Here is an 18,931-nt window from a genome sequence, read left to right as displayed (position 1 = left end):
CTGAAAATTCCAGCTAAGACCAGCATAAGCTGGTGAGCTGGTTTTAGCTGGTCTCCAGCTTGGTTTTAGCTGGTTTTGCTGGTGTAGGAAGCTGGTTTTGCTGATGTAGCAAGCTGGTATAGCTATGTTTTGGTCACTTTTTAAGCTGGTCTAGCTGGACTTAGCTGGTCAGGCTGGAAGACCAGCTGACCCACCAGCATGACCAGCTTTTTAATGCTGGGAGGACCAGCTTAGACCAGCTACTGCCACCTTATACCAGCTAAAACCAGCTACCAGCTTATGCTGGTCTTAGCTGGATTTTTCAGTAGGGAATGAATGAACCACGTAGCAGTTAGCAAGATCCTTTAGTCTTTGGCTATAGAGCGGAAATACAACGAAGCGAGAAGAAGCGAGAAGATGAAAAGGAACAGATCCTCTGATGTCACCGGAAGATTAAGGCGCTGTTTACACGTACATTGTTATTTTAAAAAACTGAGAGATTTACCTTCGTTTGTGCCCCTCGTTTACACGCAAATGGATAACTTGCCTCTGAAACCGATTGTTTCTAAAAACTCCGGCCAGAGTGCAGATCTTGAAAATCTTCGGTTGCACGGTTGCATGTAAACTGAGACAAATGGATGTTTAAGCAGGCAACGTCACAGAGTATGCGCCAGAGCTTGCACCTACGTCAAAAGTGCAACCTATGTTTACATGTGACTGCTACCCTGAACACTTCCAAGATGTGCAAACTCGTTTTGTGTGTTTGTATTTGCAAATACAGCTGCTCCATTATGTAGAGGGGCAGAGACGAGTGCTCGGAGGTCAGTTTTTACGCGTGTTTGACTTCATGCGGCGCTGCAAGAACCGACAGACAGATGATGTCAAAGTACAGCGAGAGCGATTCGAAATTAGACCTCTATGTGTGATTCCTCAACTCGCGCTCGCGGTTTGACGTCATCGAACACCTACTGCAACAACTCCTCCCTCCAACATGAAGAACCGGTCCGCGTCACCACCAGCGCTGCCGGTGATTGGCTTAGGTGGGCTTGAGCTTCTCTTGACGGCATATATGGCGGTCATTAGGGATGAAATAGAAGCTCAAATTACCCAGCTGGGGCACCGCCCCCTTAAAGTTGGCCAGAGAAGGAAGCTACTTTTGCATGTTACCAAAAAGTTAAACACACAGTGCAAATTAATACAAAATAAAATAATTTAGTTGTACTATTTCACTGTTAGTCATATTGTCATGTATATAAAAAAAAATGTATTTCATTGTGTGTGTGTGTGTGTGTGTGTGTGTGTGCGTGCGTGCGTGGGTGCGTGCGTGCGTGCGTGTCTGGGGCGCCTGGCCTGAAATTGCGCGGCATGGGGTACTTCTATCTGAACTTGTAATGCACATGATTCTGACTCTTCCTTGCACATCAGCTTAATACCTGCGGCTCTGACTGATTTCTTTGCACTGGAGAGGTTGTTAGTGCACAGAGGGTTATATCTGCCTGTTTAACACAAAGGTTTTATCGCCTCCGCTGTCAGAAAACAGCATTCATTCATCTGCGTGTGTGTGTCATGGGCTTGCCAGATCTTTTGTACTAGACTCAGGTCTGAGTACCTGGCAAGACCATGACAGTACTATGTTCTGTGTGGGAACATGTGGAGTCTTATAGTATGTGTGGCTTCCACGTGTTCCCAGTGTCTTGTCGCTGTCATGGTCTTGCCAGACCTTTGTGTAGATTCAGGTCTTATTTCAGAGGGCAAGATTATGGCAGCATTGTGTGCTGTGTGGGAACACGTGTGTTTTCACATCATGTATGTGTGACACGTGTTCCCAGTGTCTTGTCACTTTCACCCTACTCCCTTATTGTGCTCGTGTCTTACGTAATTAATTATGTTCACCTGTTCCCCATTGATGTGGTGTCTTTATTATGCCCTCGCGTTCTCTGTCGTGTGTGCGTGCGTTGTCGATATTGTTGTAGACCTGTGTTCATGTATTCCGTGTTGAAGATCTGTTCCGTTGTTCCTGTTTGTAGTTTGTGTTCCATCACAGTGTTTAGTTTATATTCTGTTTTACCCCCACGTGGGTGTTTCTGTTCTGTTTTAATAAATATATAGTTTATTTTGTACTCCTGGTCTGCGTTTGGGTTCATCTTTAGTTTTCTTTATTCGGTGTTAAACACACCGTGACAGTGTGTGTGTCTGACATAGCTTAACTTAGAACTTACTTCTATATGTTACAATATTACTCTGCTAGTTTAATTTTAGCTACTGTACTTTACTATGTTTGCTGATTTTTCTGTTTTCTCTTGTTTTTATTAATGTAAAGCTGCTTCGGAAGAATTAAACAATTGTGAAAAGCACTATATAAATAAAATTGAATAAAAGTCTTGTTTTGCAAATAAATGCTTATTTTATTAATTATTTGACATTCATTTTCATCACATAAACAAAAAGATTATATAGATTAGATATTTCAACAACATAGTTGAAATAAAAAACATTATCTAATTTTTGTCAGGGTTGTGCAGGAGACGAACAGAAGCGCAGACACAGGTGAGGATAACACTGAAACTTTATTTACAGAAAACTGAAAAACAAAACCCACGAGGGGGCAAAACAGCACTAAACAAGGCAGAGTATGCAAGAGCGACTGAACAATAAACTGAAGTAACAAAACAAAAAGCAGGACTAGAATAAACACTAAGCAAAATATAGAATACAAACTTGACTTAACTAGACTGAATAATGACAGGAACAAGGCAAGACGATCACGCAAGGAACCCAAAATCAGGAGGACTATAAAAAGGGGAGAATTTAATGAGGATGACAGGTGACCATGATAAAACAATCAGGATGAGAGGATGACAAGGGAGCGGGGTAAAAGTGACAGGACAAGGGAAACACGTGGTCTAATAAAAACTATACTGAGACCACGTGATCCCACACAAAACATGGGTCTGTCATGATTCTGCCTCAAGACTAGATTAACCAAAGGACAAGAGGGCAGAATCATGACAATTTTAACCACATAAATAAGTTTTAAACTTTTGTTTGTATATTTGTTGTGTTTGACTGCATATGAATCATCCAATCAGGCAACGCTGTTCAAAATCATCCAATTAGAGATGATCCAGATTCAAATTTGCCACCATACGCATTGCCACCATACAGATGGCCTTACTTGGGCAGTATTAAAGATTATATGGTTTAAGTTCAACTAAATTAAATTTTTATAGAGAATATGCCTTTATAGAGGGTATGCACATGAGAGCACCTTCAGCGAAAGTGACTGCGGTTACACCCAGTAAGTGGCAAAAAGTGTGAGCGACAACATTAGCATAGCGTGAACGGCATTAGCATTAGTATAACGGTGTTCGCATCGAGTCTAGAGATGTTTCTCAATGTCAAGGAAGGATCCTCGGAAGCCAGAATTTCGAGGATGTTACGTCAACGAAATCCGTCAAAGGACTGTTCTAATGTCGAGGATCTTCGGAATTTCAACTAAGGACTGAGTCCTTCGTTCGAAAAATATTCCATATTCTGCAAAGTAAGCATGAGTGTAGCCTTCGCGCTCTGAAATCACCCACAATCCTATGTGCGCAGCGCTGAAAGCACACTTTTTCACTGACGTAAAGACGCAATGACGTACACTTGCTAGCCTGTTCCATTTACGTGTTCTCCGAATGCTTAAGAGGAGCCTCCCCTAGCCTCTGAAGAAAGTGACTTGTAATGACCAGTCTCGCCAAGGAAGTATCATTGACATTGAGAAACAGCTTAGCTCATACAGTGAGTCTGTCGCGGTGGCTCTGGAACTCTCGGCTGGAGCGACTGAGTCAAGTGAGTTTCCCCAGGTGTAGTTTAAACACACTTTTAAATATTGTATAAGGGGCTAATCACACCAAACGTGTTTTAAACGCTTGGAAATGCAAGGCGCAACGTACTGTTTTTTTTAAAGAGCAATATTACAATATAAAACAATATTGTGCCATTGACCAGGTTTTAGTTGATCAATGGTGTAGGCTATTTTAGTTGCCTCAAAATAGCAATGCACCAACAATGTGCCTGAACACACCTCATTTTCAGACCAGAACACCCATGGGCACAAAAATTGGCACAAATGCATTTGCTATTTAAACAAGGTGGTGTTGAACATGAAAATGACAACTGTGCCGGGCTCATACTAGCAAAAAACACTTGGGTCGCACTTTGCGCTGCATTGCACCAGGTGTATGATAGGGCCCGAGGACTTAATGTCATTTGGATGGCATTGAGGTTCACTGACATAAAAAAGTACTTTTCAGAGATGAACTAAGGATTTTGAACAAGTTATACACTTTTGCCAGACATCCATGATGTTGTGCTGTTTGTACGAATTGTTTTAAGAAATGCACTTATTATTTAGCTTATTACTTATTTTGAAATTTATTTAAGAAATGCTCCAAGCAACATGCTTAAAACATTATGAGAAAAAGGTCAACCATTTTGCATGTTATGATGCGATGAACTAATTCCCAAATGTTTTGAGGTGTAAGACAATATAACAGAACACTAATGTATTTTGATGGCAATGACATAAGCAATTGGACTGTACATAATCAACTGCATAAATGCACTTGCAATTTATCCACACAACAATAACAATTTGCTTTTACAATGTGCAGAACTGAATAGATGATGTTTTAAAATAATAAAATGTTTTAAAAATGTAATGTGTGATCTGAAAAAAATTCCAAAACGATCAAATACAATATAATATCATTATTTATTTTCCATTTGGCAAGGAAATTTCACTTTTAGCTTGATTAGTCATCATGTCGAATAAATTGCAACAACACCAAACAAATCTGTTGCATCTACGTCACGTCAGTATATTTCTGTGGATTCCCATTGCACCAACATGCACTAAAAATACTGATGACATGTGGAGCGTTGTGACCTTCACACCTTCATTGCTGTACACAAGCGCTCTGAGCTTATTGTTCCTGAATGGCATTGACTTTCCATCTGCACACAGCCCACACCACCCACTACTCTATGGACCGATTTTGTACGTCTCGTCCTTCCTTGTAGGCTCCTCTCTCACACACTGACCCACTGGCGGAAAGCGTGGAAAGTGTGTGTCCAAGAGTCCGCAAATAGAATACCAGATGGCTATTTTCTTCCCAGAGCAGAGAGAACAGAGCTACAGTACTTAAAGGCGCAGTGCACGATTGTTAAACACACTTGTAGCCATTTAGCAGAAAGGTTGTGTCTACTTACCAACATTGTTTTCTGGTTTGCGTATATGTGGGGCGGTTCTATCAACAGAAGATCCAAATTCTATTGGGGTAGGGGCATGTTTGTTTAGGAGGGGCGTGTTTGTTTAGGTCGGGTGTAGGCAAGTTCGGTCCTACAGAGCCGCAGTCCTGCAGAGTTTAGTTCCAACCCTAATCAAACACACCTGAACAAGCTAATCAATGTCTTTAGGATGTAGACATCAGGTTAGATTATCAGTGCTTAGGCTAAAATATGCAGGACTGCGGCTCTCTAGGACCGAACTTGCCTACCCCTGGTTTAGGTGATTTCAAAGGACAACATTGGCTTTTAGAGATCATGGACCCTGCCTTTAAGACTACCACTACCAAGATTCTTTAGTATAAGCAGGTTTTTAAAGGAAGCATTTCTTTATTCAAGATTAACACAGCACATATTCTTGTTTTTCTTTCAAAATTACACGTGTGAAGATGAAGCAGATATGATTAACTTTTTAAAATCATAAATCTGACCCGAGCACCAAGGAGCAGGCCAGAATTATTTTTCTTACCGTAGGGTGCGAAGCCCTATTGTATTCCTTAAAATGTATTCTTTTGATTATTAGGGCCCGAGCACCGAGGAGCAGGCCAGAATGACCTGTACCAAAAGGTGTGAAGCCCTATTCTTTTTCTTAGAATTTATTTATTTATTAGGGCCTGAGCACCAAGAAGCAGGCCAGAATGGGCTGCATCATAGGTTTGAAGCCCTATTGATTTCCTTAAAATATATTATTTTTATTATTAGAGTCCGATAATAAATGGCCTGCTCCAGAATGGCCTTCACTGAAAGGTGCAAAGCCCTATAGTTTTCCTTAGAATTTATTATTAGGGCCGAGCACATGTGCAAAGCCCTATTGTTTTCCTTAGAATTTTTTCTCGTTTAGTTTGTATAGCACTTTTGGGCACTTTGCGTGTCTTAACATGCTCAAAAACTCTTTAAATTTGGCACATACATCAGAGTCGTCGGCCATGAGGACCGGGCAAAGGCTGGAAAATGGGTGTGGCAGAGGGGCTCTGTAGCGCCCCCTGAAATGCAAAAACAAACATTGGAACACAGATTGGGCAAACATGTACGCATATGTACGAGAGTTGGTATATAGATCTCATCGACCCAAACAACTTTTGCACTCAACAGGAAGTCGGCCATTTTGGATTATTTCAAAAGTGCATGCACTGAACTTTTAAATACTCCTCCTAGGGAATTCATACAATTGACACCAAATGTGGTGAACATGATGCCAAGACATTGCACTTGCTAAATTGCTAAAGGATTTTTGATATCTGAAACGGTGCTGCCATGGCGAGGTGAAACTCGAAACTTTAGTTATTGTGTAATGTTGCTGTTAGAGCATAAATAATACCTGCAAAATGATAAAGCTAAAAATGTACTGCCAGGCGATATATTTTCTTTAACAGAAGTCCCCTTTCAAAGCCTACAACGAATGGCCGGTTTGTACTAAATCCCTCTAGTTCCTGATTGAATGACGTCAATAAAACTAAACTCCGCCCACAGGAATACGTCAGTCCCCTGCTTTGGTTCAAATGGCTCTGCTAAGCTAAGCTGCTGTCGAATCACAACACGCTAAACAAACTACACAATCAGAACTTGTTACATATTTCTGAAGGAGGGACTTCATAGAACAAGGAAGACATCAGCCCGTTTTTAGTACAGTGAAAACAGCGGTATACAGATACAGCAGGGAAAATAAGTATTTGACACATCAGCATTTTTATCAGGAATGGGTTTTCCACGTGGGCCACCGACACAAAATTTCCAGCAGATGTAGCCATCAAGCCAAATATTGGATCTATACAAAGAAATTAGAACATATAAGTATACAAGTTGAGTCATAATAAACAAGGTGAAATGACACAGGGAATAAGTATTGAACACATGAAGAGAGCAAGGTGCAAAATGGCATAGAAAGCCAGGAGATCACCTGAAACATGTCAGTATTGAGAGAGAGAAACCCTGCCCCCTATCAGTACTAATTGATATAAGCTGCTTTGGACCTAATTGATGGCCTATAAAGGATTCTCATTACCCAGGAGACACACAGGAACGACTTCATGATGGGTAAAAGCAAACTCTCTCAAGATCTTTGTAATCTTATCATTGAATGGGGGAATGGTTATAGGTGCATTTCCAGAATGTTGAATGTTCCTGTGAGCACTGTGGGGGCCATTTTCCTGGAAATGGGAAGAGCATCACTTCACCATAAACCGGCCACAATCAGGTGCTCCACGCAAGATCCCTGTCCGGGGAGTCCAAAGAATAATCAGGAGAGTTCTCCAAGAGCCAAGAACCACTTGGGCAGAATTTCAGGAAAACCTTGCATCAGTAGGTATTGTTGTTTCAAAGAAAACTAAGCAATGCCCTGAACCACCATGACATCCATGCACGCTCACCACGCAAGACTCCATTGCTGAACAAAAAGCATGTTGAGGCTCGGTTAAAGTTTGTGAAAGAGCATTTGGAGAAGCCTGTGGATTATTGGGAGACTAGTATGGTCAGATGAAAGCAAAAAAATTAACATTTTGCAGTCATTCTACACACCATGTTTGGAGAAGAAATGGCACTGCCCACCACCACAAGAACACCATACCAACAGTTAAGTTTTGGGGTGGAAGCATCATGGTTTGGGACTGCTTTTCAGCAAGGGCTACTGGCAGACATCATATTATTGAGGGCAGGATGAATGGAGAAATGTACCGGGACATTCTGGATAAAAATCTGCTGCCATCTACCAGAAAGCGGAAAATGAAAAGAGGGTGGACAAACACAAGGCCAAGAAAAACAATGAAGTGGGTTCAAAGAAAGAAAATCAAGTTGCTTGAATGGCCCAGTCAATCACCTGACCTAAATCCCATAGAAAATCTATGGAAAGAACTGAAGATCAAAGTTCTTAAAAGAGGCCCAAGGAACCTTTAAGATTTAAAGATCATTTGTGTGGAAGAATGGTCCAGAATCACTCCTGAGCAATGCAGACTGGTCTCTCCATTCAAGAAGCGTCTAGAAGCTGTAATCACCAACCAAGGCTTTTCTACAAAGTATTAAATAAAGTGTGTTCAATACTTATTCCCTGAGTCATTTCACTTTATTTATTATGACTCAACTTGTATACTAAAGTGTTCTGATTTCTTTATATGAATTTAATATTTGGCTTGATTGCTACATCTGGTGGAAATATATGTCAATAGCCCACTTAGAAATTCCCTTACTGATAAAAACGCTAGGGGTTCCCAATAAGTGTGTTGCACAGGGGAATAGGGTCATGCAAGTCACCTGGCTGTGCATTACACTTAAAATATATAATATATAAAAACAAACTGTTGTTCAATGAGCACTTAAGTGATACCCTGAACCCCCCTGGCATTTACTGTCCCTACGGCCCTCCTCGGCTGTTAAGGATTCATTCGTTCTATCCTTAACAGCGTGGAGAAATATAAGGACGCAGTTTGAGGCTTCTTTGGCTTCTTTAAGGCTACACATGCTCCGGTCTTCCATAAACGTAATTGGCTAGCTCTGCTTAGGTTAATTGCATAAGGCAATCTGATTGGCTGACACACACGTTGCTGCTTGAAAAGTTGAGAAATGTTCAACTTCTGCCACGAGCAACGGCACTGACGCGGCGCCAACGGATCCACAATTCAGTTCGGCAACACATGACGTCACCCATTAAAAGTGAATGGGAAGCGTTAACGCTTTCATATAAAAAATCTAATGTCATTGCCAATTTTTTTCAAAGATCTTTGTAACCAATAACTATTTGTAACCCCTTGTATTATCAACATGTTATAAAAAGTATTATTATACATTTATTTTTACTATTATTTAATTCTTTATTTTCCTTCTGTTTAATAAATGTATTTAAAAAAATATATAAGTATTTAATTCCTTTCACTTCTTTGCATTTTCATATTTGAACTGTAATTGTTTATGATACAATGTGTCACTCGAGCTCGCTCACTCGTACCATTGAGTTTTAATAATGCAGGTACTTTTAAATAACCATAACTTCAATTTTCTACCAATTTTCAAACGGTTTGGTTTTTTTACAAACGTTATTAACGTGGCTATAATTCTGGATGCTTTAACATGTTTCATTAATTAGTTTTTTTTTAGTATATTAGTGTTTAAGTATGCAGTGTCATAGGTACATCTTTGACGTTTATTACAAACCAACCCGTTTGCAAATCGGTAGAAAATTAAGCAAGTTATGGTCATTTAAAAGTAGCCTACCTGCACAATTAAAACTCAATGCTACGAGTGAGCGAACTGCCTGTGGTAAGATGGCCGCCGAATGCGGACATTCCACTCAATTGGCCAGCAGCGCGGGCGAGACGTTGTTGACGTACCATGACACCGGAAGCACTAAAGGTTTAACTGGATGTTGTAAGTGACAGAACTCAATGTGACATTAGCAGTTTCTGCGGTAATATTGAAGAAGTGAAATGTTTCTAACTACCGTGAATTGTAAGTATACTGTTAATAAAACATATTTGCAATAGCTTAACGTTAGTTGTCAGCACAATGCACATCTTATATGAGTAGCAGTTAATATCTAACGTTAATAGCAGCTGGATTCATTTTGATGTAAGCATGCATTGATTTACGTTAAAGCATTCGTGACTAACTTGCGTTCAACAAAAACTTAATATACTGTTAAAATGCCATTGTATATATCAAGAATATATTTATACTGATATACTTTTTGTTAGTAATTAGATGCTAACACTAATATTTTTTTAAAAAATAAAAAGGATTAAGAAAAATAAGTTCAAAGATGTATTTTTATAGCGCACTTACATTTTATCTGGTTTATGTAATCTATGTAACATTAATTAATGCTGCTTGATGACTTCAAAAGCTTTGTTTGAGAGGGATACTATCCAGGGCTCGACATAAGGGACTGCCCGGTTGCCCGGGGCCACTGTGAGAGAAGCTCGGGCCAGTAAACAGTAATGTCACTTGCCCGATCGGGCCAGTGCTTCATCCTCAGTCACTAAAATATATTTTCTGTCTGCGGCCGTTTGTCTGTTTGTACTCTTACTCAATGTTGTTACCATTGAGACGCATTTTAAGCGGCGCGAACGTGAACTTCTTAGCAATATCATAAAGTTTCTCTTACCTTATTGGTTGTTGTGGTGACCAGGGAACTTCACTAACCTTTTCCACTGGTGGCACTTGCGCTACCAACTTTTTCAGTTACTGGTGCAAAATATGATTTGGTCGCACATATTTTTTTCCAAGTTATATTAAGGCGCTCTGGATAATAATGAACAATAATGAAACTGTATTGCATACAGATATGCTTTTTATTTTTTTTGCCATCTTTTAAACCACATGCCTTCTTGTTTTCTTAAACGTTGCAGTGTTTCCCACAGATCTGAAATGTACTTGAGGTGGTAGCCGGTCATTACCCACTGACAAATAATGGTCTACTATACACGAAGAACTAATAATGTGTGACACAAAACAATACTTTGATTTATTGAAAATTTATATTAATTTCACATTATATTTCATTAATCTAACCTCCCCAAACTTTCTTGGCCATTAACAAAGCTGACACTGTTTGTCAAAGCACCACAAAACACTTACTGTTTTTGCACTGATATATATAGCAATTAGACCCCTTTTATCAAACTCAATATAATACAATACTATGTATAGTATATTAATAGACAGTGCAGGTCTATAGATTATAAATGTGACTGATGTTATGACTGATGATAATCCACTCATTATTTCACATTTAAAAGTCTACTTGCTGTCCCGGTGACAGACTTTACATTGCTTTGCTCGTTCAGTGCAATGGGCTTGACATTAGCACTGCTTTTTTGCTACAATCTCTGTGCCAACTTAATATGGATATGGTTTTAGAAAAGATATGGTTTATTAATAATAAGATTATTAAAAAAATGTGAGAAAGAAAATGCAGCGCGTGGTCGTAACAAGAACCATCGCCATAGAAACCGGATGCACGCTGAAAATGCACTCGAGCTTTAGCGTGGTAGGGCTAATGGTCGTTTTCCGATCGACTCGGGTTGTAAACACAATATTAATCAGACTTGGGACCCAAAGTAATTAAACTAGGACCTAACCGGACCCGACAGACCATTTAAAATATAAACCCGGAACCATACGGGTCCCGCGTCCTCAGTGAAGAAAGACCTCTGCTCAAGTTCAGAAACATGGAAGACACTGCCTTTGCTTCGCGTCCCACCCAATTCATTGAAAAACAGAGAGCACGCGAACGCACACTCCTAGGGAGAGACACGACGTGCTTTCACGCAAAATGAAGCCAACGTGTTGAAGGCTCAGAGCACGTTATAAAACGTATTCTTAAAATCCAAATTTCTGTTTTAATAAATGTTCATAGTAAATCATAGCATATTGTCTAAAACATTAGGTAGCACATTTGCGACCCATTAAAAATTAGGGTTGCAACGGCAGTTCAAAAGGTCGCATATGCAACCATTTTGGTCGCAGTGTAGTTCCCTGGTGACTGTTGCGTGTTTTGCGTGATACTCAGCTGGTAGTAAGTTAGAGCAAAGATAAAGATAAAGTTAGTGCCCTCCGATTATAAGGCCAAACGTAAACTTTTTTTAGCATCTCGGAGGCATACATTTACTTAGATAAAACACGACGAAAGAAAGGAAGCGATGTTTCGACCAGTTTTCCGTCAATTTCCAGGTATAGCAGACAAGTCGGGATCCTTTTTCGTTATGACCAGCAACTACCGCAAACAAAACGTCGAAGCCCATGAGAAAAGTCTGATAACGCTTCATCTGGTCCACTGAACTTAATGGCGAGACGTATGAATGAGGAGAATTTCCAGCGCATCGAGAGACATAGCAACACAGCATATCACGTCATCAAGAATGAACAGCTATTATGTAATTCGAACGGTGTATTGACTTGCTTAAAAAAATAAAAACAGAGTTCATGTGGGATCCCAGTACCACACAGATATTGCATGTCGGAGGTAAGAAATATTTGGTTTTGCGTCTTAATTAATAGTTAACTCTTTCCCCACCAATGATGAGTTTAAGGCAATCACTAGGTGGCGGGCTTACCCAACTTATAAAACACTGTAGCATTCACTGATATTATCTGATCTCTAACAAACGTCCTTAAAACCCACCCATATTTGAGAGGTGATGAATAAAATTAAGATGGGATGAAACTGTATTTTGTTTGAAAGCAGAGGGATCAGCATAAAACTTTTGTTTTGTTTTCTAAATATTTATAATTCTAGATTCACTGACACTATCTTTGAGGTTCTTTGGAAAAAGATGCTAACTGAGGTTAAGGCAATCCACTTTATTAGCGTGCTGGCAGAAACAAAAACAACACTGTATAAAATGTAATAACACTGTTTTAGTAATATGGGTTAGTTAACGTTCTTGCAACAAGATTTCTTTTATGAATTATGTTTTGTGCAGTTTTTATGCTCTAATATCTGAGACCATAGCCATGACAGGCTAATGATGAATACAATGTGTAAAATTTTATTTGACTTTTGAATTATTATTTTTAATATGTGACACAAAAATATTTTTTGGTGGGGCCAGTGAAAATTTTGGCAGGGCAAGTAAAAACCTGAACCACTGGCCCGACTGGGCCAGTAGAGTTTTTTTTGCGTTGAGCCCTGGATACACTGTCTTGCATTTCTCTCTGTCATTTAAAGGAACAGTATGTAGGATTGTGGCCAAAACTGGTATTGCAATCACAAAACTTGTGGCTAAAACTGGTACTGCAATTACACAACTGGTGGTCAATACACAAAATGACAACATAAACATCAGTTGAGGGCTGCAACTCCACTTTTTAAATGACAATATCCTGGCCAGACCACGGTTGTCAGTGATATAAGTATTTAAAATGGAAATGATTTCTTAATGTCTAGTGACATATCAGGCCCATTTTATGATTAATTTATATACATTTCTTACATACTGTTCCTTTAAATCATCGTATTTACATTTACGCATTTTGCAGACGCTTGTGCATAACAGGATATTTTTATCAGTTTGTATGTTCCCTTGCTAATAAAATGCTCTCCCACTAAGCTACACAGAAACACGTATGGTTTAACACTTGTGTAACACCAGCAAAGGCATCCAAAATGGTTTTCCTACAAGATTTGAAAATCATGGCACATCACACACTACACTACACGATATAATTTAGATTAACATGCCAGAGAGAGCACTTCACATAACCTCACTGAGAAGCAAAATGTACGTAGCATATAGAGATTGTGACACATTTCTGAGCCGGACATCAGAACCGATCAATGTTGTGTACCTGATTTTCTCTCAGAAGGGAAAAATCAGAGGAAATTCAGGATCAGATAATCCTGTATTATGAGCCCGGCTTTAGATTTATTCATATAGACAAAAAATATCCAGAGCTTATCATCGTTTTTGAAGTAAATTTTATTGTGATCCGAAATCATTTTATTGCCTAGCGCAGTGGTTCCCAAACTTTTTCAGCGTGTGTACAGTGCATTTTTTTGCGGCCCCCCGAAAGAAAATTTATGACAAAAACAGTTTTAAAATTTTAACTAAACAAAACATATAAAATTATACTTATTAGTGCTGTTGGTTAGTTGGCTTATTATTCTTTTAGGTTTAATTACACAGAATTCATGATAAATGAATGTATTTTATAAAATGTCATAAAACTGGGGCCCCCCTGGCACCATCTTGTGGCCCCCAGTTTGAAAACCACTGGCCTAGCGCACTGTGCTTCAAAATATTGACCAGATAGAAGATGAAATACATCTAGTATACAAAAATGCATTTTCAGTAATGTTTAGAAATCTTTTTATAAAGGTATTTTATTGGGCTATTTACAGAGTAACATTTTGTGCCTACATTATCGGAAAAAAAGAAACGTAAATATTGAACAAAATTATTTTGTAATTAGAAAAATATTTCATAATATAAACTATATTACACGCATTACAAGATACTACTGTTACTTGAAATGTAATGTCAGCTTTGGATTTCATTCAATATTTCTTTCTTTTCTAGTTGCCAGGAGCAAATCTAAGTAAGTACAACCACATTAATACACCTACAGTTTTTATGATATTCATACAAGTACAAAATACCTATATATCTGCATGGCAGACATAAAGTACTGAGTGATAGACACTTGTAAAAAAATATGTAACCTATTTTTGTATCTAATTCAAATTGGAGAGCATGCATGATAACTTGTCAGAAAGGACTGCTAGGCACTGTTGTTGTTTTTTTAATTGAAATTAAATCCACCACTGTATTCTTGTGCATGCCTTTATTGTGCAGTTTGGCTCCCATGTAAATCCATGTTCATACTTGTGGCCTTTATACTGTGTTTTAGGACTTTGCTGGTTCAAATGATGAGTGCAGCTGGCACAGGTTACTGCTTCAACACAAAGAGGGGCCGACTGAGGGAGAAACTGGTTTTGCGAAAGCATGACCCCATAGGTAAGGATAAGAATGTTTTATTTGGCACTGCCATTTAGAGTATGCTCAAGTCCCTTGTTAAGTATGTTGAAGTAAATCTTTGGAAGAGTATGTTATTGTGGAAATATGTAATTATTAATAAAAACAAACCCTTCAGCCAGCCTCACACTACAGGATTTTTAAAATCCTGGCCGATTATGAAATCTGGTTGCAGCACACGCATAAGCAGAATCTTGACAGATGTTAATCTCACAAATATAAAACATGCTCACACTACAGGATTTTGAAAATCATAGTGCATCACACACTACAGGATATTATTAAGATTATCGTGCCAGATCAAGTAATTCATGTCAGGGGAAGCGGATGTAAAGGAATGTAGATTGTGTGACATTTATTATTGTTTTTTAATAATTACATTTCCTAGCAGCTTTCTACACTCACCCAGTGTGTCTGAAACCATAGGTGAATTCTTCTCAGCTCTTGTTTATGAGGCAACGATCCTGATAAGTTTTAAGGATGAGTTATTCAGTATTTTGTCATTATGATCCGATTGTTTTGAAGAAAGCAGAAGGAAACTTCTCTTTCAACACTGGCGCCCATCTTAACTCTTTCCCCGCCAGCGTTTTTAAAAAAAGTTGCCAGCCAGCGCCAGCATTTTTTATGATTTTCACAAAAGTTTAATGCCTTCCAGAAAAGGTTCTTCTTTAAATATATAAACAAACAATATATCAAATGAAAGAATAGACCCTCTGCTTTAAAAAAAAAAAGTTTCATCCTACCTATTAACTCTATGAAACTGCGACAGCTCGTGGAGGAAATAAATAATTAATTAATATCCACAGACATTTATTTGGATGTTTTAGCAAAATAATGTTTATCTTGTAAAGTTAGCTACGTGTGCTGGCTGTGCTTCAGCCTTCTCACACATAATTTTATTGGGGGCTTCTCTGGGCCCCTCTTAGTCATGAGCCCCGAGAATCGTCGTCGTTTACCACCCCCCCCCTACAGCGCCCCTGCTCATGGTTAATAAAGCAGTAAGATAGCCTGTTCATTGGTCCGTTGGGTCGGATTGCTTTCACAACGCCGGTTTCACACCGCAAGCGTGAGCAGTGGATAAGCGCCGCATGTTTTTTCGGCGCCCATGTTAAAAAGTTAAAGCATGCAAACCGCACGTGTGAGCAGCGCATGCTCGCGTGGCAGGAGCGTCGCTGAAGCAGCAGTGCTGCGATCAGAAAACATCCCTGTTTTCTCCTAACAACATCCGAATTAGGGATGGGCATTTTCCAGTAATTTACTATTCGAATATTTAAGCTCATAAAGAACGAATATTCGAATATTCGTTTATTTAAATTATGTTAATTAAGACATGCGTCTTTTGTATTTTTCATTTTTTCATAATTTCACAGAAGGCTTATAATTAGGAAATATCCACAACAAGCTAAACTTATATTCTGTATGTATATGTATGTATGTATTTTTAAGTTGAAAACATTGTAAATTGTATATATATATATTTTAAATTCTTCTTAAAAATATCCTACAGAAAAAAAGCGTTAAAACCCCATGCGGAGCGAAGTCTGAGTCAGTCAAACCCTTAGTTTCAAGTCGGTCGTTAGTATGAATTCATTACTGTTGGATCTTACATACATTATATTATACCAAATATTATACAATAACCCCAAATCTAAGCGAAGATTGAGGACTTGCGAAGTTTAAAGTTTCGGACTTGACAAAGTAGGCTATCATCATTTAAACCCTTAAACAGACTCCAAATAAGAGCCCGGAGCAAACGAAAAAACGCATCTACATAACCGACTGCTCAGTCAACATATAAATATCTTCTCAGTTTAGTTTGACATGTATTTGTGAATAAAGAAACCATCTTTACCCTACCTGCTTCGGTGAAAGCCCGTTCTTCTGACTAGATACAATAATGCCGGTGCTGCGGAGAAAACTCTTCCTCGTGTTGCACGTGAGATGGTTATCCGATAAAAACAACAGACGGATTGAATATCTGTATTTAACATTATTTTACAAATAACGTAAGCTGGCTCGATAGATTATTGTTGACTGTGCAAAGTTACTAACGTTAGCTTAATTTAACAAGATTTCACAAAGACGGAGCTTTGCTTTTAAACAGCCATGTGCAGTTATCCGGTTCATTTTTGAAAGAGCACCGCATATTATAAATGTTCTCCGTTTCATTTCGTTCTCCGTGTCTGTCTCGTTATTAACAAAATAAAGTAGACTTTATAACAGAAAGCTTACAAATCTCTCATGATGTGTTGATGCGGGCGGCGGAGAAGTACGTTTAATAACACATGAGCCCTCACTGAGCCGGTTGCCAAATATGGCGCGGCGCGGCCAAACCCGGAGATAAAAGAAAAAAAACTTAAATTCGTTTGCAATCTGCAGTGCCAAACAATCAGAAATATATACGAATTAATGTTCATGTATATCTTACATTTAAGTCTGTAAAAGAGTATAGATGAAGTGAAAAAGCATTAAATAAGTCGTAACCCTTTGGTGGCACATTAAAAACAAACAAACATTCGAATAGCATTTTTTAAATTCGAATTATTATTGCAGATCGAATATTCGAATATTCGAATATCCGTGCCCATCCCTAATCCGAATTCATCAACATATTCAATAAGCTGAGTGAAAAGCAGACCATGTTAAAATGTATTATTTAAAGATTCATTTGACAATGTATACCAGTGTTTGCATATGATTGACTGTGGTTGAATATGATTGAAAAGAGATGGCTAACATATTGAAGAAGGCCTTAGGCCGAAATTTCTGTGTTCTGTCCTCCTATGTAAAATAAAAATGAGTATAAAATTTTAATACAGTATTTGAGTACGATCATGACCTCATACATTTATATAAGTAAATTAGTAAAAATCTAGGTAAATTTGGGCCAATAATCTTGGGTATGTATGTATGTATCTTCCAGAAAAAATATATAATTTGTTAAATCATATTATTAGTTCTTTTGTGTAAATATTAGGGCTGGGTAAAAATATCGATTCATAAATGCATTGCAATTATTTGTTTCTCAATTCAATATCGATTCATCAAATCCTATGAATCGATTCAGCCCCCCCGGCCAGTGGCGGCGCTGTGGGCAACACTCTAGTGCGAGCGTTCAGCGTTGTACAAGACGCACTTTATCAAAACAGAAAGATCAGAGATAGCAAACAGCAGCACTTCTTTTCAAGCCTGCACCTTCAACATGATCAAACATTAGTAATACTACACAAATTATTTAAAAATATTCTCATGTACTTAATTGCTTGTGTATTTACTTATTATCGAATCGACACCGAAGCAAGTAAATCAATATCGAATTGAACCGAAGCCGCAAGAATCGAAATCGAATTATAAAATTCTTTACAATACCCAGCCCTAGTAAATATTGCTTTATAAATTGTATTAGATCAATAGTTTTACACATTTATTCCTTGCTTTTAACAGTAAACCGACATGTTTTGTTCTTTGAGAAGAGGAAGGTCCGCTCTCTTTAAAGTGGAAGAACTCATTTGATATGGACACTGAGCAGAAGGACTGTTAAAGTGTTACAAACGTTAAAAAGTTGCTGCAGTGTGGGGATCAGCATCTTTCATATGACACTGTCACCAAACAACCAAGAAGAAAGAAGAAAATTTGACATCAAATTTGTCCTGCAACGATGGATGACTGGAATGATAACAGAAAGGAGTTACGCATACTTTCAATAATGTTGGATTTTTTTTAGCTTGATTTATAGCAAAAAAATCATGTTATCTAAATATATTTATCTGGTTTGTTGCTATGTGTAAAATAAATCTAGAAACTTTAACACAACAACAGACATGCAATTTGTATTTTCTTATGCAGATTAACTTTAATTTGACAACTGAACATCTGTAAACTTGTAATTATTAGGAAGCATGTATATAAAATATTTAACATGAATATTAATTAGAAATTTGACTGCCAACAAGGGTTTGCACAAAGATTTTCCAGCACATTGTACTGTGTGTATTAAATGAGCACGTCCATAAAAATTGTCAACCAGCCACTGGTTTTAATTGTTATTTTAAAGACAAGGGACCAGGGGTCCATTCTTCGTACATCGCTTAATACATTCGAGATTAAATGACACATCCGAGGTGTTCAGATCTTTAATTATGATCTCCCTTATTCGGTTCTTT

General features: G+C 38.3%; 1 protein-coding gene across 1 annotated transcript; it reads left to right on the top strand.

Moving 5' to 3' along the window:
* The first annotated feature begins 9,603 nt into the window (after nt 1-9,603).
* On the top strand, nt 9,604-18,584 carry LOC141365293 (large ribosomal subunit protein bL33m-like). Its single transcript, XM_073869486.1, has 4 exons — nt 9,604-9,741; nt 14,313-14,331; nt 14,644-14,750; nt 18,213-18,584. Exons 1-4 carry the CDS (start codon nt 9,720-9,722, stop codon nt 18,260-18,262), a joined length of 198 nt encoding a protein of 65 aa, XP_073725587.1. The 5' UTR covers nt 9,604-9,719; the 3' UTR covers nt 18,263-18,584.
* The last annotated feature ends 347 nt before the right edge of the window (nt 18,585-18,931 follow it).

This window comes from Misgurnus anguillicaudatus, chromosome 7 (genome assembly GCF_027580225.2).
Source record: "Misgurnus anguillicaudatus chromosome 7, ASM2758022v2, whole genome shotgun sequence".
In the NCBI taxonomy this organism is placed as follows: Eukaryota; Metazoa; Chordata; class Actinopteri; order Cypriniformes; family Cobitidae; genus Misgurnus; species Misgurnus anguillicaudatus.
The sequence above is the reverse complement of the archived record's forward strand: the minus strand, read 5'-3'. Positions and strand labels throughout refer to the sequence as shown.

Excerpts from the sequence above, each read along its gene's own strand:
- LOC141365293 (XM_073869486.1), top strand. The coding sequence starts at position 9,720 with ATGTTTCTAACTACCGTGAATT. Across the intron at positions 14,751-18,212 it reads GCGAAAGCATGACCCCATAG|TAAACCGACATGTTTTGTTC; the intron begins GTAAGGATAAGA and ends TGCTTTTAACAG.